The sequence below is a fragment of the Hippichthys cyanospilos genome, chromosome 7 (genome assembly GCF_059441005.1).
Source record: "Hippichthys cyanospilos isolate Australia breed blue-spotted pipefish chromosome 7, RoL_Hcya_1.0, whole genome shotgun sequence".
NCBI classification, from domain to species: domain Eukaryota; kingdom Metazoa; phylum Chordata; class Actinopteri; order Syngnathiformes; family Syngnathidae; genus Hippichthys; species Hippichthys cyanospilos.
This window is the reverse complement of record NC_142375.1, coordinates 16,541,104-16,568,844: the sequence shown is the minus strand read 5'-3', so window position 1 is coordinate 16,568,844 and position 27,741 is coordinate 16,541,104. Positions and strand designations below refer to the sequence as shown.

The 27,741-nt window shown below is 37.2% G+C and overlaps 1 protein-coding gene across 4 annotated transcripts; it reads left to right on the top strand.

Annotated features, from left to right (window-relative positions):
• Window positions 1-86: 86 nt before the first annotated feature.
• Window positions 87-27,668, top strand: gcgrb (glucagon receptor b). Of its 4 annotated transcripts, none has more exons than XM_088420452.1 (14): window positions 87-443; window positions 17,228-17,378; window positions 17,457-17,553; window positions 17,642-17,749; window positions 19,421-19,509; window positions 19,964-20,070; window positions 20,368-20,524; window positions 21,991-22,150; window positions 22,271-22,331; window positions 22,697-22,766; window positions 23,616-23,704; window positions 24,376-24,520; window positions 24,761-24,802; window positions 25,097-27,668. In XM_088420452.1, the coding sequence occupies exons 2-14, from the start codon at window positions 17,325-17,327 to the stop codon at window positions 25,508-25,510; spliced, it is 1,593 nt and encodes a 530-aa protein (XP_088276578.1). In that variant the 5' UTR covers window positions 87-443; window positions 17,228-17,324; the 3' UTR covers window positions 25,511-27,668. The 4 variants fall into 4 exon arrangements, with proteins under 4 accessions (XP_088276578.1, XP_088276577.1, XP_088276575.1 ...); XM_088420451.1 differs by having other exon boundaries at window positions 19,961-20,070; XM_088420449.1 differs by having other exon boundaries at window positions 17,639-17,749.
• The last annotated feature ends 73 nt before the right edge of the window (window positions 27,669-27,741 follow it).

Sequence of the window (27,741 nt, the reverse complement as noted above, 5' to 3'; positions counted from 1 at the left end):
ACTTTTATTTTGAAAAATTCAACCGGCGATCACCTTCCATGGTCTTGTCTGCTATGACAGATATCTCTTTCGAGTGCAACGCGCCAAGACACTCAACATTCGCTCTGCAGCGAAAACGAGTCTTTTAACTGAAAAGTCAAAGAGCGTTCAAGAATTGCTTTAAAAACGACTCAGGTCAGTCAGTTCACTTTTCATTTTCTTTCTTTCTTTCTTTCTTTCTTTCTTTCTTTCTTTCTTTCTTTCTTTCTTTCTTTCTTTCTTTCTTTCTTTCTTTCTTTCTTTCTTTCTTTCTTTCTTTCTTTCTTTCTTTCTTTCCTTCTTTCTTTCTTTCTGCTGCACTCGGTGATGCATCTTGGTTGCGCGGCATGGACTGCGCTTGGATTGTGATGGACCTCAGGAGGTGTGTGTTACCCCGGGGTGCAAGAAGACGTCTACAAGCTTAGGTAAACCAAAAAAAGATACATTTATATCTTTACATATTTCATATTTTATAGATTATCAAATGCAAATTGAATTTTTAATGAAACCTGATGTATGCTTCTGACGTGGAATTGATTCCTCACTTTTTGTAATCTGATTACAACTTGGTTCGAATTTCAAGTTCATACGGTGAAGGTGACTTTTTCATGATAGGTTTTTCCGTTTGCCTTGTTGCTGATCATCAGTTTCCCTTAGTTTCCCAGCATCTTGTGATCATCACTCTCTATATTTATTCAATTATGTAATTCCTACCCCTTATTTTGCTGCTTGCTTTTCACATGCATCCACATGCAATTTTGGTCACATGGCATTATGAGAGGTTTTTTTTTTCAATAGTTTTCGTGGTGGTAACCACAAGAAGCATTAAATCTGTGTGATTTCTCATCAGTTGAGGAAAGAACTCCCTAATAACTTTGTCCAAAGAAGTTTTGTTATTACCCACATCACAATAACCGGCCTTTCTGCCAGTCAGCGGAATTGTACAAAAACTGTCACTTTCCACTCACTCAAGTTTTTTAGTAGACACACGAAAACACACACATGCATACACACACACACACACACACACACACACAGTGGGAGAATATTGAATTATTTGAGTCTTAAAATAGACACAAAGTAGACTAATGGCTTAATGTCCATTAATGTATTGGTTGCCTTTATTGCCGTAGTTGAAAGCCAAGATTATTTTTAAATTTAATTTATTGATCAATAAGCAGACAGAAGCAGCGATATAACAAAAGACAAGGGAGTGATTGCTCCCCTGAACTTCGAGTCTATTGATATATTTAATCATCTTAGTTGTTGTATCTGTCTGCCTTGTACCAGCTTGTACACATCTCAGGCTAAGTTGTACCATCATTATATAATATAATTATTATGATGATTAACAAAATTAATACATCTAATATATAAAGCATTTTCCATGTAAAAAATAATCATCGATATGCTACCAACAGATCTATTTATCTTTTGTGCCCAGTACAAGTCCAGCATGAAGGCGTGGTTTAAATCTGTTGGCAAATGTGAGGTTTGGTATTGCACACAGTTTTGACGCATTCACAAAAAAAAAGAGCATTTTGCTACGTTGTGGAGGTTGACAGCTCAAAGCGTCTCCTCTCATTCTCTTGCCCGAAAACGTTCTGCGCAAGGGGCACGACAGTTTTTGCCATAGTAAAGGGGAGCAAGGTTTTGCTATTTTTCCACACTGTTAGACGCAGTCAAAAAAAGGGCATTTTGCGTTGTTGTGGGTGTTAACACAACTTGAAGAGGCCTCCCTCCATCTCGTCACAGTTAGGTTTACTGTGCTAGGAGCATTAAAGTCTTGACAAAGTAGAGTGTTCAAAAGCAGGTCAAAATGTACTCCCCAGTACCCATTTTGTTGTGGTTGAACTTTTTGCTTCTTCCCTACAACCTCTTGATTACAACTTCTGTGGGCAGTGCTCTACAGTCAGCGTTTACACAAGCAAAGGGCCCGCTGCATTTACTGTATTTTGTGCACAAACGTCAAGTTAAGAAAGCATGTGAGTGAACATGACGGTTTCAAATACTGTAAGAGTGCAGGCCAGCAGTATGAAGAGACATAAAACTGATGTTGTGGTAGCATCCATACAAAATCCCTTTAGAGCCCAACAATAAAAACAACATGTAATCTGTGCATGTAGTCGCTGTTTGCTACTCTTCAGAACAATATTTGCGCTCAATACTTTCCCACAGGTCAAATAACGATGGAGACTTATTCAGTCGGGCCCTACATTTTATTACCAACATGTATCATCTGTTATCAGATAGTGAAAACTCTCTAGGAATAAACACAGTATCAATTTAACGATGAAGATAGATCACAACAAAGCGCACAACTGTGCTTTTAAACGTACAAAGAAATTACTTCGTTCCACTTGCCAAGGGAACTAATCAAAGATTCAAGCTCTTACTTTTATTTCATTTGTAGTCAACATTCAAACAGCGATGAACACAATTACCAATTACATACATGAGGTGAAAGAGATGAATGCTTACCTTTGATCTGTACGTTTTCTTGAGATTCTAGCATTTTGTTTTCTCTTACGTTATGCCCTAAAGATCCTGTCATCAAATTTTCATCGCGTACCCCCCTGTGAAATAGCTTTTTTCAGCCAAGTACCGTCTGCAGAAAATTGCATCACTAATGACAATGCACATCCATTTAGAAATTAACAAAACAAAGGCCTACTACATTGTGCGAAGGATTCGCTTCAATTTTAATTTCAACTCAGTTTGTCCCAGCGTATGCTAATTACACTCTATACCAGCCGTTCTCAAATAGTATTACATGAACCCCTGGGCTTGTGTGAGATTTTAATAGGGTTTCCCCAGCAAATCGAATGCAAGACTTCTTAATCTTGTGACAGGAACAAGTACATTTTTCTTTTTATAATGAGAGAACATTATTTTAACATGAAGCAACTGATTGGTAAATTATATTATCGTGACGCTTTTGGAAAGAGTTTTTTGGCCTTTATTTGATTGAGTTTTATATGAATACACATTGTCATTAGTGACACAGTTTTCTGGCAGACGAGCCAGAAATAAAATGTTACACGACCTTATCTTTTGGTGTGGCTGAATAAAAGACAACTAGATATACTACTACAAATGTAGTTCTAATGTTAAAAAAAAAACATCGACACGGATAGGGCAGCACTCTGTTTTAAGCCTTTTTTTCAATCACATATTATTTCAAAGAGGGAATATTATTGAAGATTGTTGACAACCATTGCTCTATAGAACCATTTCCCTCACTTAAAAATCAAGATTCTCATTTGCTATGACTCAGAATCAAAATCAAAAGTCCCCAAAAGTGCACTACAAAAGAAAACACAACAAACATCATGTCATGATGTGCTGTGACGGTACACTTCAAAATAAACACAAAATGTAATGCATAATGCATGTCAAAATGATACACTTTTATTTGGAAGTTGACCTTTATGGTTGCGTAGCAGCTAACTTTGTTGTGATGGCAGAGCACTTAGCTTGACTTAACCTCATGACTTTGTTTATTACCATCACATCAAATAGCTACTAAAACACATTCAATAGATAATTAAAAATGTCCAGAAAATGCTAATCAATTATACTATAATTGAATGGTACGGAACAAGTCACCAGCGTTTGTGCTAGCCGCTAACTACCCGATGAGTTCAAATGCAGTCGGATATTTCCAACATAGACAGGAATGGAATTTCAGTTCGTTTGAATTATCTTTCCCATGTGAAGTGTTTGCGATAAAATAAGGATTGGCACCTTTTTTTTTTTTCCAGGCACTTTGATGCCTTTGGGTTTTGTTCTGTTTTGAAAAAACCTTTAACCTGTATAAATGCTGGGAAAAAAGTAGTTAAAAGAAGGTTTATATTTGCTTTTTCCTTTTGTCAATGTTAAAAAGAATACAGCTTTAGGTATACTTATACAAATTTAATCGATAATAATCTTATATATGGTCAGCGGGGCAAGTGTGGGGGGGTGGGAATGTTTTCTCTTTCCTGGGGGGGGGGGGCTTTGCAAAATATAATTGAGAAGCACTGAATTAATGCCACACTCAAGTCTGGGTACCACTTTATTGAGCTGTCAATGCCGATGTTGAATGGAATGCTTAAATAACAGAGGATGAGTCAACATTCAAGGTCGTTGTGGCTTTTCTTTTTTTGGTCTGGTTCAACTCTATTATATCCTCGCTGTATGTACTGTGCTAATTAGTTCGTCCTTATTCATGCTTGACACAATAAGTTCTACAAATAGTACATTAAGATGTTGACTTCAACGGTTGAACAGTGAGTAATCACCCTGCTGCGGTTTATCTTCCCCCTGCGAAATCACTGACATACTGTAGTGTGCGATATCATTTTGTATGAGTGAATGAAAGCTGCAAGAACATCTGCTCTCATCAGCATATCATCTCGCATAAGAAGTCTGACAATTATTGCCAGAGCAGAGGAACGTCGTTGGTCACTTCTGATATACTCTGCATGCACTAGAGAAAAAAAGAATAATAGTGTGCTCCTCTAAATCAGTCATTTTGAGGAAAAATTTTTAAAAAACGATCACACAAAAATGCTGTAGTAGATCTTGCTGATTGAATGCTAATTTCTTTATTATTGCACTGCCTTCGAAGACTTGCTTACGTGTTTGGAATGCGAAACCGACTTGTGTGAAAGCTTGTCCTGAATATTTCATATCTCTTTTCTTTGTATGATCTTCCATTTGATCTGCCCCTGTTCTTTATTCATTAGCGGGTTCTGGTTCTGGTTGGCTGATCTTGAATGGGGTCTCGTCACGCCTCTCCTTATACAAAGTCAGTACATTATTAACAAAGGCAAAATGTTAACGCAGGCTCAAGCGTTTTTCAGTTCCTTTATTGTTTAGTTGAACCATAATGGACTTAATAAATTAGTTAAAGTCAGAGATTGGGTCGTGGACCATTTTGGCGAGCGTTGTTAGTGCAGTTCTTATAATTTTCTCTTAAAAATGATTGTCTTGTGGAAAAAAGTAGTGCAGTAAAAAGGTGTGCCATGTGTGTGTGCGCGTCCTATGCATGCATGGTGAGAGAAGGTCTGCGCTACAAACACAATTGTTTATTTAATCAACACAGACAGAGACTGGTCTCTGACGTATGCTGCTCTCTGTCACACACGTGCATGGATGTATCCCCGCACATGAACACACATGTACTAGCGTACAAACACACACACACACAAAAGCTTCCTTCATTTTAAAATCACATTAATACATTTCCTCCTAGTCCAAGGCTGATGTCGCCAACGTGGCTAAATAAAGCTGTAAATGACCACATGGAAGGAAGTCATGTTCGCCTGTTGCCATGAAGCAAAAAGAATGAGAACCCCACCCCCAGCCTTTCTAGCTGAATGTTATTTTTTCTACACTTTCGAACTTACAACTTTCTTGGCAACAGGTAAAATCCTCATAATACATTGAAAATTGTGGCAAGACTATTGCGACAAATACAATTCCAAATTTCATTTCTTGTTTTCCTTGGCTTTTTGTTCCACGTTTGTCCGGAGCAATGGTTGCTTTAAAGTGCTATATAAATAAAGTCGAGTTGTCTGTGCTGCTGCAGCGGAAGCTAGCTTAGTGTGCAGTGTCAAAAGAGTGCCTCAGAAGAGATTTCTTCTAGGCGTATGGGTGTCATGGAGAGCCATTGACAATTTTCATATTTTATGATATAGTCTGCAGCGGCATTTCGCTGATTGGTGAGCTAAGTGGAATAAGAATTTCTTTTACAGTGGCCATGATTAAAAACTTAAATTCAAGAATTATTCCGTTTTAGACACTAGTTAATTTCTTTTTACACTTGCATGAGAATCAATAATTGTATATGAGAGCAAATTTTTAGAAAGGTGACGACGTCAAAACAGATCTGTTTCAATTATTTTTGACTAATATATATTTCAAAATTGGAGATATTTTCGAGGAGTTTCTTTTCAATTTACTAACGTGAGTGTAAATGAAAATCAATCCCTCTTTCGTAAATGTGTTGAAGTCAAGTATTATGTTACAGCAGTTACTAACAAATATAATTGTCTTTTCTTTTCAACGTGTCTTCATGACCACAGCAAACTTCTTTTGTGTTCAACACTCACAACCACTGTAACATTTTCCCTCTGTAAAATACAATGTAGCGTAATACAGTCCTCTAAAATACTTTTGCGCGAGTCCATAAACACACATTTTTTTCATAATGTAGTCAGAGCTGTGCATGTTAATGTGCCATGATGTTTGTGCATGCGCAACACGGGTGTTTGTTTGTTCCTAATCCAGACAAATCTAATCTTCATGCCGCTCGCCAACGTCTTTGACGGCCAATGAAATGGAAAAGCTGGAAAAGCTATGTCACATTCATGACTCACCTGCGTCATCTCTCACTTCACCTCTCCTGCATCCAAATTTCTCATCTCTACTGCTCACTCATAAATGGTGATACTCCTCACTGCCTGATGATGAATGGATTTATTCACTATTTCGCTCTAAACGAACTATCTATCTTCTACATCTCCAAGCTCCTGACATTTTTTTGACGGCTGCTTTTCAAATCACCATCTTTATCCTTCAAATTGCTCTCACACACCCAAAGCATAAATCTGACAATGCTGTACACCTCTGCTGGGCCCTTGCAGTCTTCAATTAGTTTCCCCTATGAATGGAAAATACATGAATTGATTTGTTCCAGCTTCTCATCCACACAGTTATTTGTAATGTTTTTATTTATCATTTTTTCAATACACATAAAATAAGCATGCTCGCATGTTTTACTTTCTAAACTTAGAAATACAATAATAACACCCCCGTAAGCATGCTCAAACCATGATTAATTTCTTGTGGCACAAATTGACCACCAGGGTGAAGCATGATACAGTCATGCTTTCCATCAATATATACTGTAAACTAAATATTAATGGCTTATGGATTACTCACTTATGTTAACAACTCATCCCAGTATCATTTTGTTTAGAACATAGTCTTTACTGTATATTTAATGCCGTGTAAGTTTAGCCCTGGCAAGGCAGAGGAAGACTTGGGCTGAACTTTTGGACTTGTTTTAGCAATGTTGCATTAAAGAATCTGACTCAGAAAAGCTATAAGAAAACATGCAATAATTTATGACTATTTGAAATGCTTCGTCTTTTAGCCAGCTAGGATTTTCTCTTATTATTTTTTTGTTTTGGTGAACAAGTAAGATTTCCATTAGATCCCTAATTATGTACAAATGTCGGTACGCATAATTTATGCCTTACATGCTGTAACATGAGAATGGGAAGCTTATGGACTTTTATGGGAACTACTTTGATATGGTGCACACGTACCTGAATCTGCTCTGATAGTCCATAGGCGTATTTAAATATAGACATGTTAGCTGTGTACCTATTTTTCCGATTGGAATCTAATATTTGACCAGTCCTTTGAAATTTATTTTCTTGAATATATTAAATACCGTACATAGAGTATCTTTTTAAAAGATGAAAAAAGCAAGAGGAGAGTGGTGGAATTTTTTTTTTTTTTTATCAGAGTTTCCATGGAACAGAAGCACTTAGCCGCATAATTAGAACAAGGCGGCAAGCCTGCGACCCTTGTGAGGATAAGCAGCTCTAGAAAATGGATGGATGGATAATTAGAGTAGACGTTATCATAAGAATATATATTATTCTATATGTGCACATCTGACAGGTAACTAAGGCCTTGGGTACACGTAACCAGGGCTATTTAAATCTGGATTATTTTCCCCGCGTTGTGTGTAAAAAAATCCGTCCATCAATCAATCAGAAAGATTAACGTCACCGGCGTCGGCGTCTTTGGCGAGAAATAAAGTACACTGATGATGTGAATCTCTGGTTTATGATTGCAAACACATCCACATGCAAACACAGATCTGGATAATTTCTGGAGAGTATGTCGTCTGTGTCTTTGGTGGGAAACAGAATAGAATGATGACATAAAACTCCGGTTTAGGATTGCTACACGCAAACGCCGATCTGGAGCATTTGCAGGAATCACGGATATGTGTAGACGATGCTCGAGTGGAAGGATGAAGAGAGACAGGTGTCAAATGCAGTGTGTAGGACGGGTCATGTGGGACATTTTGACAGCATGCGTCAAGCGTTGCCCTTTTCTCCCATCTGACCGACTCACGATTATCAGATTTGTGAATGGCTTGTCTTGCTCCTCTCAGGCTGTACAGCAGATGGAAAGGATTTGACAGGTAGACATTCTGGGATATCACTTACCGCTTCATGTTTTTCAATGACCCTTTGTTAATATTTTAGTCATGCTGCCTGTCTGTTGTCATGGCTCCAGTCGTTCTGACAACCACTATCTGTTGGACAGTGGGCACTTTTGACAATGCTGCTAATTTTAGGTCAGGTCATTATGAAAAGAATAAAACAATGATGACCATGAGTAAAAGTTGAATTTACAAAGCTCAGTGGCATTGGTCCAGAGTTAAGAACACCTCAATAAAACAATAAAAAAAAGATAAAACAATAAAAACAAGATAGACATTTAATAACAGACTGTAGTGTAATGTCAATCACATTTTACTTTATACGGGCAATTACAAAAAATATAAGAAAACATAAATTATACTACTGTATAGTAGAATATGTTATTAAATACTGTATTAATGAATATTTGATCATTCTTAATTTCATCAAGTTTTTTTTAGCATAGATTTATGAGTTTTTATATTTTCACAAATACTTCATTTTAGTTTAAAAATATAGTTTTAGTCTGTTTTTTTTGTTTGTTTTTTCACTGACCTTTACTGTTTACAGATTAGTAGAGTTCTGGAACAAAAATACGTTTTCTCATAGTTTCATTACTGTGTAATAAAGTCAGATAAACTACAATTCTCAAAACATTGTGACTTTCCTTACCAAGTCCAGACAAAATAAATTCAAAATTAACTCTCTGTAAACTCACATATGATATTAATCAGCAAATGTGTAAACTAAGGATATTATATTAACTATAGTTTTACAGATTAACAATAAATCCACATGATCTTCCATACACAATCCTCATTAACATTTGCCTGGCAATGGTTGCTATTGAGAGTTCCTCGTGGCGTCAAAATACAGGCCTCTGATTGGTCAGATGTGTCATATCAATTATGCACATCTGTGGTAATGAAGTAATGAGTATTAATGATGCAATCAGTTGTGTAGCATAATGGTTGATATATAATTGGAAAGCCAGGATCATACTCTTTTTGATTATGCCAAAACCTCATTCCGGAAATATGGGTCACTGGGATTCATCTTGCTTTGCCTAGTTATTTTTTTAATGTGTTTTTGCACATTTACGGCGCAATAGTAATTCTTTGTCATAATTTGTAACTTTTACCTGAAATGAAACGCTCAAAATCTGTATCATATTAGGTTAGAATATTTACTACTACTTACTACTGGTAACGCTGTTTTGGGGGTAAAAAAAATATCACAGGGGTGCTTCATTGAAAAAAAGCCAAGAACCACTGGCATAGATTTGCTTTGCATTGAATGAAATGATTCTTCTGTGGTGATGAGGATGAGCAAATGTAATTTAACACAGATCCTATGTCTTAATAAAAGGTCTTTGACATCCTTTGGCCAAAATACACAAAGCATAAACATTTAAAACACATTGAAAGTCCTCTCATGGTATAGATAGATCTTATAATGAGATTGCTCGCAATTTCACACTTTATGGGTTTGCACTGCACAAAACCCATTAATTATATACACATAATTAAAAAGTCACATTTCCATAATGTGTCCCCTTTAAAATAGCAGGAGGCAAAATACGTTCTTCGTGATTGTTCCCCAAAGGTGTTAAGATTAGCACTAGCAAGCCACACCAAACTATTGTTAGAGCAGATGCTAGTGCTGTCTTTGCTCCTCCACCAAAATTGTAAAGAAGTCCAGTAGATTATTTAGGTTTGCATGTCTAACACATGTCAAGTTCCATATCAACCTAGGCTAGGTTGACACTGCAGTGCTAAATGCTCAATTCCAATTTTTTGGGGTGAAATCTGATTTTCTTGTGAGGTCGTTTACATTTCCAACCAAATGTGACCTTTATGTGATCTGTGTGTGTATGTAAAATAGCCAAAACTATGCAGCACATTCAGGCGTGCATAATGTTAGTGTTTATGGAAGTACCTGGTGATGCTGTCATACTGGAGCCAGAATATTTTCTGGATTTGGGGGACTGGTGAGGTTTTTGGCCATGGCGATTTGTGCTTTGCCAGCATGCCAAAACATCGGGTGGATTGGTCGTACACCACATACACAAATGGCCTCAATTGCATTTGAAAAAAATGGACCATTGTTGTTCACACTGCTATTAAAAAATCAGATAAATAAGTCGTATCTGGGCAAAAAAAAAGGAATTGTGTCAATTCAGGCTGCATGTGAACCTAGCCATAGTTTTTGAAGAGCATTCCGATCTACCTTCACATTGCATGACCTGATGCAAAATTGGGATCTTTTGTGAAATCTGCTCTTTTTATGTAGTGGTTCACAATGCGAAAAACAAATGTGATTTAATTTTTATATGTCCATGCTCGCGCCTCCAACTAGAAATTCCATCTCGGACATGAGGACACTGACAAGAGAGCGTGGTGTGAGAAACCGAGCGCGTCTCAACATTAGTGAGGTCTTTTACAGACAAATGTTGATCACAGTCATGAGTGTTTGTATATATTTGGGGCTACATTGTTATGACTGCAAATTTAATCTGTTTGATCATACACGATCAATTGGAATGTTGAAATGTTTCCAGTTCCTTGGAATTTCTCTGGATCACATGTCTTCTCTGCAAGCCACTGCACATGAGATGGAATGGGCTTTGTGATTGCCTTTGTGTGAAGGTTTCTTAATTTATGCATTGGACGCATGGATACATACTGTATCTGTTTAAAAATGATGAGAAGCCCCCTGGAGTGGGAGTCAGTATGTACCCACTTCATTACTGCTTATTAGATGGAAAATTAGCTCTACATTAACTCTGAGCCGAACTTTTATTCTCAATAATAATATACAAAAACGAATATCCAATCCAATATTTTGCCACATATGTAGATGATAAAAAGAGCAGTTTAAGAGTGACTTTAGTGAGGATAAGCGGTACTATGAATGAATGAATAATGATGCAGTTGATGCGAGATATTAAGGAAAAATAAAACATAGAATTTAGTTTCGGAATATAACTTTTAAATGAATAAAAAAGACAGGACTCATTAAGAATGAAATAAAACAATGTAAAAAGTTGATGACTGGAGGGAAAAAGAAGTAGATAAAATGACTTGATTGAGCCCCTGATAGCATTTGAAAATTAGAAGTAGTCATAAAACGGTCAGTTAAAGATTATGAACTACTGCAGAGTGAGCGCTGGGATTCTCACTGTCTGTTGCCACGGTAACATATTATCTGACAATACAATTGTATTTCAAAGTGTCACAGATGACTAATTCACTTCGGGGGAAGAAATTAGCATTACTGTCATGTTTCATATAGTTTATTGCTGTTACTGACTACGCTTTCTCAGTAAAAAGTAATAGTTGACAGAGTTGAGTAAACCTAAGCTATTCCTCTCTTGCAGCAATGGTCAACTTTAAAGAGTTAAACCATGTTTTGTCATTGGGAAGCTCATGCAAACCTCCGTCAATTCCTCTGGCCCCCTGAGGCCAATGTGTTATCTTGATCAAAAGTGGCAGTTCAAATTAAACTGTTTAGATCTGTGCTTCTAAAAGTGGGGTCCCTAAATAGATTGCCTTTACGCTGGTGGATATGCGCACACGAGCATGCACCATCAGGAGAAACTGAGGCTTAAACGTGACCTTTGGTTAAAGTGTGATAAAATGTACTGTTGAAAATGTATTGTCAATTCTGAGCTTGGATGTTTGAATTCAGGCTCCAGAGTTCCTGTGCGGAATTTGCATGTTCCTCATGCGCTTGCATGGATTCTCTTCAGGTACTCTTGTTTCCTCCCACATTGTAACAGCAAGCATGTCAGATTGATTGTACTTTAAATTGCCCACGGTGTTAATGGTCGGTTGTCTACAATTTGTGCCCTGCTACTGGGTGCCCACCGGTCCAGTTTACTTCACCAAACTTAAAAGGGAATAGATTCTAGCACTCTTTAGAATGAGCTATATAGAAAAAGGATGGATATTGTTACAGTACCAACATTTAGCATAGTCTATTGCTTGTATACAGAGATTGAATTCAACAAAAGATACTGAAAAGTTCATAAAAAAACTTGAATAACAGCAAACTTTAATTAATGAGTTGGAGCTAAATATGCCACTTAAAAGCATGTTCGTATAATTACACTTTATTAAAATATAGAAAATATGTTTTAGTGTACAGTGGAACAAATACTTGCAAATGTCTACTTGCTATATTTACTTATGTATGTTTGTTAACCACAATTTACGTACGTAAAATTATGTTTTACTTGTGTCGGGTATTGCACCACTCACACGACCAGGGCTGTCACCATCAAATATTTTTAGAATAGATTATTCTATCAAATATTCTATTGATTAATTGAATGATTTAATAAAATGTTAGTTTTCCTTTGACTTGTTTTTTTTTAAATGACTTCAAACGGTCCTTCCCCTAGTGGTGATGGGGGGGGGGGGGGGGGGGGGGGGGACGGGGGACTACAGGGAAAAGGGTTTGTTTTTGCCATGTAAAATAAGGATTTTTTTTTTTTTTTCCAGGTACTTTGATGCACTTGGGTGTTCTGCTTCGGCAAATTTTTAACCTGTATAAATACTGCTGCTAATAATCTAATTTATGATTGGCATGGCAAGTGCGGGGGGCATGAAATGTTTTCTCTTTCCTGGGGGGGTTTGCAAATAATGGATCAATGTCGATGATTCAATTTATTCTGACAGTGCTAGTCAATACCTTGAATGAAGTCAATATTGGCCTCCTACCGATAATTGTTATAGGTACACGCCCATCCCTAATATAAAGAATTGAAATTTAACGTCTTGAGATGCCACGGTGCTGCAATAAACAAATAGGATTTAATAGGAACAAAAATAGATGTAAAATATATAGTATTTAAATATACAATAATAAATTAAACAAAAAACAAAGCGGAGTAAAATGAATATTTGTGCTAAAAGTACATTCCAAAACAAGTCGAGAGTAACATGGTTCCTATCTAGTTTTTATGGCATCAGCCCAAGAGCCTTTCTGACAGGTCTTATAATTTTATGTTACTGAAATTGACCAGCCTTACTACTGAGCAAATAAGCAGGAATATAAAAAGAACTACCACGGTCATAAAGTTGCAATTTTTTCTAAATTGTGTCATAAAAAAGCAGCTTTTGATTCAGAGTGACTATTGCTTGAGATGAACCTATTTGTTTTACTGTTTGTCTCTGTCTAATCTTTCTTATTATGCATTCAAACCTGCACTGAATGGATGAAAATGCGAACAAAACATATTAATTCAAGACAAAGTAATAAAAGTAAAGTGCAATGTCTGCAACGTTGTTTTGTTTTTTTGTCCATCCTCGTGTATGTGTTTTCATCTGGGTACCATGGTTGTCTTATTAAACAGCGCAGGTGCTGCCATGTATGTAGACATAACGCACACACATACACACAGGCACATACTCACTGAAAAGATATACAGCATAATAACCAGCACTGTTGTGTCCCTCATGTTTGCAGTTATCACGCGTGTGACAACGTTCACCAATGCATGACATGACAGACAGGAGACACACTTTCAAATATTTTTGTGTGTGTGCGTTTGTGTGTGTGTGTGTGTGTGTATATATCTATGTCTATGTGTATATATATATATATATATATATATATATATATATATATATATATATATATATATATTACTATAAACAGCACGCAGGGCTCAAATCATAAGAAAAAAAGTCGCACTTTATAGTCCAAAAAATACGGTACATGCGCTTCAAAAGAATGCAACTAGAAAGCCTTTACACTAACATCACCATATTAGCCGCATTAAAAAAAAGCAAAAACATTGATGCATTTCTTTATTGTGATGGTTTCTAGGAAAATATATAATCTGGATTATTTTATTTATTTTTTTTTTAATCACGACAGGCCTACAAATATGCATACTGTACAAATGCCTGAAACTTGTTGTCTGGTCTTCGTGCTTCTCCTTGTGTTATTAGATCATAAACCTTGCTACAACTCCACTTCATCCAATATGCAGAGAAAGAGAAATAAACAAAAGTGGTTGTTATCATTGTTGTAAAGACTTTTATAGGTCGTATGTATCAATGTTATTTCTTTCATTTGCTTGTATATGCAGTTTTTGAACTTCTGCAACACATACCATTATGCCCTCAAAAATCATATTCAGGCATCACAAACTGTAGCACATAAAATAAAGATTTCATTATTGTGCAATTTGCGCTGTTTTTGGGAAGACGCACACCAAAGGTTGAAAAGAGATGCAATATCCTAAATGAATATGATGCATTTCTTAAATCACTTAGGAGAAAACGGGTAATCTAATGTAACAATATTGTTTGCAATTTGGACAGATGATATTTGGGTAATGTTGGTTTGGAAAAGCCTGTGTCATTTGTCACCAGAGCAACAACTAAATAACATTTTTATTTTTTTTTACCTTTATTTTCAACTTCCATATGGCTCCTTTTTCTAATTTATTTAATTGTGGTCTTTTTAAATCTGTAAAAAAATGATGTACTGTCTGCTGGGAACCAAAACATAAAAATCTGTCTTTGTCACTTGCCAATAAGACTTGCATGTTTTTCAAGGAAGTGAATTTTACAGCTGAAGACAGATTGGAACAGAATGGAATTTGAAACGTTTTAGCCAAAAATGTTTCCACACATAAGGTGTTTTTTGCAGAAACGTTTCAGATTCCGTTTTGTTCTACAACTTCAAATGTGAAGATGGTCAACCGATGTCTCATAATAATGCCAATTCTCACTGGCATGGAACGTCTTCAGGACTGAATGAAAAACACTCCATCAATGAGCCATGTCACTCTAGCACAGCATATGTAAACACAGTTCATTTAAATGAAATAGGACAGGAATATGTTTCATCTAAAACTTTTTTTTTTGTTGTTTTTTTGCACACTTGATGTCTATTAGTATGCATCCTTGGTTGCACTGAATGACTAATTGCGCTTGGAGGGAAAAAGACAAACAGTATGATGTGATGAGTCAAGTGGGTCTTGTAAAGTAGAAGGTAGTGACTCACCTAACCAAATGTGAACATTAAACAATAGCTTACCAACCAGAGGTAAAAAAATATATATATAATAATAAAACATTTTGAAACGTTTAAGTATGTATTTAAAGTCCATAAAATCGGAGTAATGAAGTTACCAAATGATTGCTTGAAAAAATAGACAAAAATTTGGGGGTAAAGGAAAAAGTAGACAGAAATTTGTGGGTCACTTCGAATGTAATAGCATTTGTTCTCATCCCATACACAAGAAATTAGTGATGGGACTTTTGTCTCTTGAACGGACAGATTCATTCACGAACCGTTCACTCACAAGATCCGTTTTGGAGTTTATACTAAAACTTCAATGTTTTACTCCCTAACACAAACACTGGGGTTAGTGATACATCGCAATTCAAGTCAGATAGTGTATAAGTGATGGAACATTTAACATTGTCTTATTGTACGTCATAAGTAATGCTTTAGGCATGTATTTTAACCGCGCCAAATATGGCTTCATTTTGACAAATAGCAAAGTGTACATGCATTCAAAAACGTCTTATTCTCTTTAGGACATGAGTAAATATAATCATGCAGAAAGCTTGCTCCAAAAAATCGTATATAAGAAAGTCAACGCATTCCAACTAGTAAATAACCACCTGAATAGAGTGCTCATTTACAATACTTACATACTTGCATGGGGTAACTTTCGAAACATTTCTGATTAGATGATGAATTGTTTCTTCCACGTTATATAGGGAATGGACTGTGTAACTGCTTCACATTAGTGATTTCTTTGTGCGTCATGGACGTCATGGCACTGCAGCTGGAGGTCGGTCAAACTCATTTTTGGCTATTTCAGATTTCACTTGCAGCATTTTTGTGAGACCCAGCTGTGTATTTTGTTTGATCATTACATTCCGTCCTTTTTCAATCCACTTCTCAGGGTTTTTTTTTGTTGGAAAATGTTCAACCCTGTTTTTATTTGCTGCCTCACCTTTGTGTGCCAGGAGATGTTACTGCATGCAAGGGGCAAAAGAAATCTTAAGAAATGAAAATGGTCTGTTTTGTGTCAGATTTTCCAGTGAACACAATGGTAACTAGCTCCAATACTTGATTAAACTGTGGCTGGAATAAAGGTGCGAACTGCATTAGACCAGCGTTTCTTCATTTAAACTTAAACTTCGGAACTATATTTGTTGTGGTTCCCACTGGTGTGACTAATGACAACGGCATCACTAATGCACAATGCACAACTGTATAGGACCTAACAAAATAAAGTATTTCATGAATAAAAAGGAATCACTACAACTACAACACAATTTAGCAACATTTTCAATTTAAGAACAAATTATTTGTAACGCGAACCAAATTATACTTACATTTGCATTCTCTTCCTTTTCATTTGAGAACCGCTGCTCTACCGTCTAATCCGTATAAAGAGCACTTATATTAATTGTTCTATCACTATATTTGTGGTAATTAACAAATTACAGTTGAAATGGTTTTAAGTCAGACTGGATAATTTCCATTGGCTCTCCTGATGATAGCTCATGTAACATATGTAGTAATACACAAAACTAACGCAAAGCACTTCAGCATATTGCACAGTTAATGTGATCTTGTCCAATGTACTGTACCAAGCCTGCCCAAGCAGTGGAACAACTGCATGAAAATTGCACAAAGCGTTCTCTCAACAAGCGATGGAAAGGAACACACTTTTCTATATTAGCGGAGCTTCCTGTAATTAAAGTCATTAGTCCACATGGACTATATATACACAAACGCATCCGCATGAAAGAAACTCCTAAAGCATTGCACACGTACACAAAAAGATGACAGATACATAAAAAAGTACTGATTCAATTCCTCCCTCTGCAAATAATAATGAAATATCATTGTTCTTTGGTTGAAAGTGCCAGTACAGATGCAGATTAACAAATGATTTGTAAATGTTTATTCTCCATCCCCGGTCTTTCACTACTCCCTGCCTGTCACATATGCAGGCCTCACGGTGACATCGGGCCAGGAGCGCCTCATGTGTGGGGCTTCCTACTTTGTGTTCTGGTCCCCACCTCCCCTCATCCTACCAGCTTCAGTGGGATGTCCCACGTTTGTCTCCTCTTGGCCTTGCTCGTGCTCTGCAGCTGCACAAAGGTACCTGTACACCCCCTGTCATGACTGATCTTCACAATCACACTCAAGCGGGCCTCAAGAAATGTGCTGCTTCAATAGGTGTCTCCTACCACGTCTTTGGAGCGTTTGAAGGAGCAGTGGACCAGCTACAAGAACCAGTGTTTAGATTTTTTGAGTTCTGCGGCCCCCACAACAGGTGAGCCTTCTTTTTCCAGTGTGTCTACAAGTATGCAGACAAATACAGTCACTACTCTTGTTAATCCAACATTCTTTTACCCCAGCAGGGGTGGTTTGTAACAGGACCTTTGACCAGTATGCCTGCTGGCCTGATGGACTCCCTGGGACAACAGTCAATGTTTCTTGCCCTTGGTTCTTGCCATGGCATCGTAAAGGTCAGCTTGTATGATTGTGTTCAACTGCGTTTCTGCTTAGCATCCATAAATGTATGAGTTTATGCCGGTTTTGCGCTCAAATGTGAAGCTGGAGGATAATGGAAACAAGCGAGAAAATCAGCACACTTGCTGTTGATTTGCATAAACATGACCCGTCTACTTAGAATGAACCTAGGGTTAAAAATATATATTTTAAAACAATGGACAATTAGACAATGGATACAGGTAATGTAACAACTCACTAAATAAACTTTACTAGTCAAATTTAAACAATTACGCATTTAATCCTGCAGTTTTTGGAGGATCCCAATTTCTTGACAGATTCAGCGAGAAATGTAGGGCCCTTTTTCAGGTCTAGTTTAAGACTAGTGCAAAGCACAGTTCAACCATGCGCATTTATAGAGTTTTACTTGGCTGGTATTTCAGTGTAGAAACCTAAAGGTAGAAGTCCGCATTTGTGCCGTTGTGGGAGTGAAGGCAGCTGACTTGCTTTTTTCATCAAAGTTTTTCACGTTAGATTGTGGGGGAGAATCACAAACACAAGACAAAAAACACCCAAACAGAATTTTTTGCAAAGGAGAGTGATGAAATAAGTTTTTCAAAATACAAAACTGATTAATTGATGACATTTGTCTCCAAATATGCACCCTGAGATTAAGTGGCCATGAGTCCAGACTAGTTTGCCTTTTGCTGAAAAGCCACCGGTGATTGGCGCAGCTCCCTGCAACCCTGACTTTTATAAGTGGTACAGATAATTAGTGGATGAATGGATAATTCTCCATCAGAAAAGGCCTTTTTTTTCTTCTTTTTTAAGGAATGTACAAATGTAGTTAGTGAGCAAATGCTTTTCTTTCAGCTGAATACCTGACTTAGAAGTGAAGGCTAAAGACTTACACAACAGACTCATAAACAGGCAGCAACTTTGCTTGATTTACTTTAGATAATTTTTTTTACATAGTTTACTCACTGTGCACTGTAGAGTGAGAAGACCTTAACAAAGGCACACAACTATAACCTACTGGGGAAAAAAAAATGTCAATCACACCTCAAAGTGGACGCTGATTGGCTGTAATTGTGTTTAGCATGACCTGATAGGCTCTTGCTGTGGGTGAGAAGGCAGAGGGAAGAAGTTGAATGGTAAATGAATGATTGGTAAACTTTGATAAATGTAGAGTGATAAGCAACATTGTCGCTCAAGCCATAGCAAAGCTCTCTGCTAAACTAGAGTTGAGAACACACTTGTTTGAGAAAGTCTGCGATAGGACAGGATGGATGATGTTTCATTTGAATGTTATTTTCTAGTCATTTGGCCATTAAAAGAAAACATCACGATTCCTCATGATGGTCAAAAAAGGCTGCAGCAATCAGTTGGGGCTATTCTCAAATACAGCAGAAGCTAAATGGATACAAATGCATCCGAAGCCCATTTTTTGTTTTCTGTATCAATCTTTTGGTCCGCCGTAAGTATTTAAAGTAAAAAATAAATAAATAAAAACTTAAGAAATACCTTGGTTAAGGGTTTTTATCATACACCTTTAGGTGAGATTAAAAGAGATTCATTAGATTATTAATTACAAATCTTGATTAATGAATCATTTCTTTAATCTCTTGACAGCTTTTTTAAAATTAGTTTACTGCTCTATACATTAATGTGTGTGTCTGTTTGAACAGTCCAACAGGGTTTGGTCTACAGATTCTGTGGTAAAGATGGTAAATGGGCCCAGAAGAATACCAGTGAATGCGAGGATGATCCTAGCCAGGTGAGGTGTGTGTACGTGCATGTTGCAAGAGATGCTTGATCACCTTTTGTGCATAAGGCAGAAGATGAGGAGCTATAAGGAGGTCTAGTTTGACATACTTAATATATGAATCTAGTGAAATGTCTCTTGTCTGTTCCGATAGCTTTTATACATCTTGCATGTGGTGTAAAAACTTTGCAATGACCCTTGTGCAGTATTTTTTACAATTTTTGGGTCATTTTTTTCCACAAGATTTTCACAGTCTTTTACCCAAGGGATGGAACACTCCTAGTAGTAGTGTGATTTCTAAGTGGCTGTGCCATGTTGAACTTTGGCATGTTGTCACCAGCTGGGTGAAGTTTTAGCTCCCTAGTGTCTTCTGCCAATCCTGTCCTTTTTATGTGAAATGTCTTAAAGATTGGACGAAATACCGTACGACGGTTAAGGTAAAACAGCACTTCTGCTATGTCAGCAGCAGCAATATGGACGCATCCTCAGTCAGTTTCGGATCATGTATACGGTGGGATACTCGCTGTCTCTTGGAGCTCTGCTACTGGCCCTGGGAATTCTCATCAGCTTCAGGTATATATACTCCATCTGTGGTTGTTTATTTTGTGATTGATTTTTTGGGGGAACTGCAGCGGGACAGAAAGAAGTTTGAAAAGGGACATTCATAGAGAAAAGATGTCAGAGGAAGAAAAAAAATAGCTGAAAGGGCAATACAAAGTTTAATGACTGCAAAAATGTTACATGAGGTTTCAGTTTCTTTCTACAGTGTATTATGAGGAAAGGAAAAGTGCTACTCTTCATAATGAAAGGCTGCATCAGAAAAAAAAGTGACAGGGCAAGACAAGGGTAGTCACAGTGTCAACTCTGCAGGAAGCTGCACTGCATGAGGAACAACATCCACATGAACTTGTTTGCCTCCTTCATCCTGAGAGCCGTGTCCATTCTGGTCAAAGATGCCCTGCTGACCCTTACGCTGGACCCAAGGAGCAGCGGTGAATCTCGGGTTCAAACCTGGATCAATATACCGGTTAGAGAACACAACAAGACAGCCTCTACAAAAATTCTGCTCATTTAATTTTGTCACAATGAGATGTAATTCAAGGAAGCCACTGTGGTCAATACATTTGAGGAATGCAACAGACAAAAAAAAAAAAAAGCAATAAACTGCTATGTGACTGATTATTATCTTTGATTAGGCTGCTTTGGAAAACAAAAAGGCTGTGAATTGGCTACAAAAAAACAAAAACAAAAAAACAAAGCAACAAACTGCTATGTGACTGATTATTATCTTTAATTAGGCTGCTTTGGAAATCAAAAAGGCTGTGAATTGGCTACAAAAATAAAAAATAAAAGATATCCCCTCTGGGCATAGTCCAAACATACACATTTATATTGAAGTCGTTAAAAGTGTTGACAGTGGCGCGATCTGAATACTATATAGACCAGTTTGTCTCAAATCATGTTTTTTTTTTTTTTAATTGAATTACTCCCTGTGAAATATTTTTTTCCACCAAGTACCGCCTAACAACACAAAGCATTCACCGATTAAAAAAAAACAAAAACAAAAAAAAACAAGGATGTTGTGCCATCCATGTTTGATTTATTAATCTTTAGAACTACATTTGTCGGCCCATTTGAATCAGTAACCCTAGATGATTTAACATCATTTTTTACATTTCTACCTCATAACTAATGACAATGCGCATCCATACAAAATGAAGCTATTCAATGCTTTGTGAAGAAATCATTACAGCATAGTTCATCAAAAACGTTGTTTCATGTCCCAGTTAATTTTCTCTTATTTGAAAAGAAAATGTGCAATTCCTGTCACTTTTTTTGAAGGTTTAAATTAAAAATGTCTGGTTACTGCAGAAACCCGATTCGATTCTTACACATCCTATGATGTGTACTCGCACCCCCGTTTGAGAACCATTAGCTTGATTAGCTGTGAAATTTTAACATGGTTTCTACAAATCTAATGTAATGCTTTTTTATGCTGTGACAGGAATGGTGTATTTTCAATTTAAGAGCAAATTAATTTGAACATTAGGCAACTTACAGCCAAATTCTGGTAAAGTAATTTGTGTCAGTTTGATACAAATGCGCATTGGCATTACTAACACAATTTGCTAGCAATGTTTTGCACTGGCTATTTTGCTGGGAAAAAAATATTTCACAGGGCAGTCATTGAAAAAAAATCACTCCTTTAGACCCTAAAGTAGGTGAACAGTGGTTGCTATAGCAATGCCACAAGCACACTTGGCTTTATTGCAAGTACATTTTACTGTAAATCGATCCCATGTTGTTGCTTTCATTATTTAACTAAAAAAGCAAGCAAAGTAACCCACAGTTATGGACACACATCCCTACACACATGCTTTTGAGATTACAGTCATAGGACCATGAAGATGAGCCAATCAACTTTAATTGATCAGAAGGAACGCATTAGATGTGTACTTGGTGAACTCTATTTGTCTGTTTCTGCGGTTGCAGGCTGTGATGTGGTGTCGGGGCGCTATGGTGATGATGCAATACACCGTGATGGCCAACAACTATTGGCTGTTGGTAGAGGGAATTTACCTCCACAGTCTGCTTGTCATCACTGTGTTCCGGGAGAAGAAGTACTTTTACATTTACTTGGCCATCGGATGGGGTAAATCGAAGTTTATGAACTCACTTTTCACACCTTTTTTGTCACCTTTATTAAACCAGATTTGCAGTATTTTAAAATGTTGTGTGACCATCAACCTTCACATTTCTCCTTCATTCTCAGGTGCACCACTTGTATTTGTTTCGCCCTGGATCACGGTGAAGTACCTCTATGAGAATGAAGAGTGAGTGATCTTTTTTAATGTAATTGTACCAGTTGCGTAACATCAAGGTAATAGGCCCGTGTGCATTTTTTTTTTTTTTTTTTTTGTGCAGACCCCTGCCCTAAACTCAAGCGCATGCACACATGTTCACAGCCTCCCCAGAACTGCTATTGTGATTTTAATCTTTAACATTAAAAAAAACAACTGCCAAGGTCAAGCGATTGGGAATGTTATCATTTCCTTTGGCCACACTGTGTGATTGACTTTATTTTGTGCAATTACTGGAAAAAGAACTTCGAATAAATTCATTAAAACATTTTTTGCATATTCGTGACTATGCACTGCGAGACACTGGGTACAGTGGGTGCGTGTGTGTGTGTGCATAGGTGCTGGGAGAGAAATATCAACATGGGATACTGGTGGATCATCCGTTCCCCAATATTGGTTGCTTACCTGGTAAGTCTATCCCGTGTGTCTGCCTTTGTGTCTGTGTGGCAAATGTTTTATATGTGCATCAAGCAGATGTGGCTGGTAAAAAAAAAAGTACAGCAAAGAATACGGTTGCAAAAACTAACTTTAGTTTGAAATTGTCTAATATAGTGACTAAATTTGGAGGTTTTGTCTTTAGTTTTTGCAATTTAAATATGAAGAATTTTGCAAATTAGGCCACTCAGAAATGCTATAGTGTTAAATTGGTAAGTATAAAATCATAACATAAGATACTTTTATGAATGAAATGAAACAAGGTAACTCTATACACACACCTGCGGTTTCCAGCGAAAAATAAAAAGTAAACACACACTATTGACTCAAATGCTGATTAACATCAATCTCTGTGAGCAAACGCAAACCTGTGCATGCATAACAACGCTACATTAAGTTATGCCTTTAAGATATGTGTACACATGTGAGTGTGGGTGTGGGGATATGTCTTTTATGAGACAGTTTCCTCGGCTACACTTTAGTTTTGCTATAGGTCTTGTTCACAATTAATCAAAAAAAAAAGGTCTAATCAACAGTATTGGTGTGCACGCGGAGACTTACACAAGTTGCTGTAAACACACCAACATAAACATTTGTAACAAATGGAAAGTTGTTCTGTCAATTGATGTGCTGTGTCATCAGAGAGTGTTCTGGACTAGATCACCTAAATGTATTGGCGTGTGTGTGTGCATGTTTGTTTGCTTGTTTTTTTTGCATGTGTGCAGTTGGACAAAGTCTGGCAGGAAGTACTGTACTGAGATGGGTGTAAGTGTTATAAAATGTAAGAAAAACCGTTACAGTCATTTCCTCCTCTCATTACAGATCAATTTTTTCATTTTTATACGAATCATCAAAATCTTGATGTCTAAACTCAGAGCTCATCAGATGAGATACACAGACTACAAGTTCAGGTTAGATCTTTTATTTTTTTTTTAAATGAATGTAAGGATACATTGTTATGTATCTTGCACATTTGATGGCAGATGCAAATGTTGTCATCCAGCCGAGTGTTTCTGGTGGTCTGTTTCCAAGATGGAACAACAAGATATGCTGTTCCAATTGATTTTTCAGTTTTATAAACAAGGCTTTGCCCCAAAAAAGGGATCACAATTAATTGAGATTCACAGCTGCGTGGAGAAGGAGAAATAATGTAGAGTACTGTATTCGCTCCCGTTTGGTTATTGCAGAGCATTTCACTCAATTCATACACCTTCGATGCGGCAAACGGCAATGACGAGTCCGTGATTAGATGGGTGGGGGTATGTGGAAAGATTTGATTATTTATTTGACTAACCAAAATCGAAATAGTTGCGTGTCAAATTTTACTACATTAGCAAAACAATATTTGAATAATGCTGAGTGCAATAAATTGTTTAGCATAGTTGAACTGTCAACCAGGACAGCCTTTAGCATTAGCTAAAGCCATAACACAACCACCAGTCACTAGATTGAATCAATTCTGCTGAGAACTCATTGCATATTTTATTTCAAGCTAAACTGTAGTATCCAAGATTTTAATTTTGAAAATCTGGTCACCGTAAATGAGTCCATTTTCCATTGTCTTTGTTCTATTTTGGTACAGATTAGCAAAGTCTACTCTGACTCTTATCCCTCTACTGGGGATCCATGCTATTCTTTTCACCTTTGTCATTGACGAGTCGGTCCCAAAAGGTTCCATGCTGCGCCTGATACGGCTCTTTTGTGACCTCCTTTTCAACTCCTTCCAGGTATGAAGTAGGATACGTGCTTCACGGCTTTTTTGTTGTACCACAAAGTCAATACGCTGCTACAATTTACAAGATTACATTTGGACAAGGAAATGTTATGGCTTTGCCAACCAAGATGGATGATTTGGATTTGTAAAAATACCGCTTTTACCAATTTAGTTGCTGAACATGTTCTTATAATAATCCAAAGGGAAGAAAAAATAATATTCCCACACTCTCCAACGCTACTTTTCTCCGCAGGGGCTGCTCGTTGCTATTTTGTACTGCTTTGTCAACAAAGAGGTGAGGGGAATGATTTTATTCATGTAATGAAGGTCTGAGGTGCTGAGGAATGACAAAAATGTCATCATCAGCGTCCTTGATTTTTTTTTCTTCTTTTTCATCTCTGAAAGCTTTGTCGTGCTTTCATTTTCTCTGCTAAATGTGACAAGCATATTGGCATTCCACTGATCGCTAAACTTTGAAATGTATCCTTTGGCTCGAAACATCCATCCACTTGAGTGTCTTATTTAATCTCCCTCATCATCTTTATATGGCTCTTTGCCGGCGGCTATCCGCAATCCCATTATCCCCCAGGTGCAGTCAGAGATGCTGAAAAAGTGGAAGCGATGGAAGCTGGGTAAGGACATCGACGAGGAGTACCGCCACACCCACAGCCAGACGCCGCACATCAAAAGCGGCAGCATGGCCACAGCAAATCTGCCAGATCTCCATGACAACAACACCAGTGACCCCGGCGGGGGCTCCACGGGTACACCTCAGCACAAAAAAGCGGACAGAGGCTCATCCAGCTCCACCGCACCTGATGAAAACCGCCAGTTGGTCGTGTCCTATAGCAACGAGATGAGGAAAGCCAACAAACAAAGCTTTCACCTGTCCTTCCTGTCCCAGCGAGGCGCCGCCAGCCACGCCGCCAGCCACGCCGCCAACACCTCAAATGACGTGCAATGCCACTCTTACCAAATGGAAGGACAGGAAACTGATGTCTGAGTCTTTTGTGAATGTGCGCTGATAAGCACGACTGATGCTTTGAACCAATGACTGAGATTATAGGAACATGTAATGGTTTGTGAGGGTATTCAGAAAAAACAACACCTAAACAGAAGCTCTGTGGACTTCATACATGCAGAATGAATTCATGACAGTTGAAGCCAACTAAAGTCATGTACTGTATAGTGTGTGAATGTTAGTGACTGTACTTTTAATGCTCAAGTTAAGCTTTTGTTGCGTCTGCGCGCGCGTGTGTGTTTGTTGCAACGGATGCACATTTGTTGGTAATCTACAAAAATAGATCTCTCAGTATCAGTTCTTTAAAAAATATATATACAGAAGATAAAAAGATATTCTACAGAACAGAATGTGAACTACAGCATGCATCACTTGAAAGTATTGTCACCAAGTGCAGTCCCGAAAGTATTACAGCATAGTGACCAGTGTGTGTTGCATTGTTTAAAAATATTTTTATTTGACCAAAGCCAAATAGGTTGAAAAAAAATAGACAAATGAATTTACACTAGTGTCTTAAATAATTACATTGAAATCCTTTTTGAGATATTTTGTCTATGTTTTAATGATGGTTAAATATGGGTGCAATTGTGACTTAAAATATTATGAGAGAAGTGTACTGGCTACATGTTTTTGCCATGTGGAAGCAAAGCTCAAAAAAAGCAGTATTGCATTGCTTTTTGTGATGTAAATTTTTGACGTAAACCCATGAAATCGCTCAACAGAATGTGCCTGCTAACTAATGGTTTTTGAACGATAGTTCATTTGTGTTCAAGAGTGCCAGGTTTTGTTAGACCTAATCCGTGATCTATATCAAACAATCGTCACGATTCGTGCTGCACATGGTTCTTGGATAGCTGTGAAAAAAAAAAATCTTTCTTCTCCTGGAGGCTGCGCGTCCAATTCACATTGCACATTTGATGCAGGAGTAGTCATGTCAAGTGAAAAAGGAGCGAAACCCACCCAGATCATGTAAGTCGCATGTATGGGGGGATTTTGGCAACTAAAACTAAAAAGAGTCGTTGAGTGGTGCGTGTACTTAAAAAAATATGTGAGGACCTTTTTTTTCAATTTCGTATTATATTTTCATATTTGATGCGCACCGCCAACCCAAGGAAGCCGCAACAACATTACGTACCACGCCGCCAATGCGCTACGTAGGCCAACCTCTAAATAAACACATGCAAGCTATGGATACCATAGCTTCATTAGGCTAATTTATTCCTCGCAGCGGTGGTTGCTGTCTGCTTGACCTGTCCTTTATCCCAAATTTTGCCATGAGATTGCTAGCTACCAATATCAACACTCTGCCATTAAAAAAATGTTACGAAACCGCTCGTCAGTTATACTGCCACTGTGTGATATAGCACAACTGCTAACGTGAGGATGAGCACGGTGCATTCAAATGCAAAGGCCATTGATACATTCAACATTAATATATGTAATAACAGTGGTTATAATGTCATATTATTGTTTATTAATACACACACACACATAATATATGACATAATCATTATGTATAAAAAATAAACATTTTGAGCCTTGTGGTATAGTTGAAAAGCAAAGTAATGCAAATTGCTCTCTTGTAGATGGTGCTTTTTATGAGATCATAATAATTATGCTATTCTGTCAAACTCACTTTTTCAGGTCTACATTTAATGGAAAGTATGCATCCACGTATATAATTGTATGCAGAGTGTGTACTCAAAAGTCCTCTCATAATGACTTTCCATTGTAAGGGAAAGATGGTACGTTTTGTTGTTGCTGCATTAGCAGTTCTTACACGTATCTTTTTTTTATTCTTTTTTTCAACTGAAGCGGAATGTGCCACATGTAGCCAATTGTGTTTCTTTTACTTATTAAAATATATAATATAGTAAAATGTGTATTTATGTTTTATTTTATTATTTATTATTCTTCCAACGGTGTGGGAAAGATTAATTTGTTGCACTGGAGTATGACAATGTAATTTAGACTGTAAATATACTTTCGGTAAAATTGAATATGATGAAGACAAATTTCCGGACAACTGAATCAATTCTAAAAAAGAAAAGGTTTATTATTTAAAATGTCAGATGCGGCTGAAAAGTAATGTGAAACCAGGTGGCAAGTAGCACAAGAAGGCCAATGTTGTGTGTCTGTGTATTCTATTAAAGGTGTTCTAATCCATTCAAAAAAACGTGTAATTCTTTTCTAAATACCAAGATGCTTTAAAT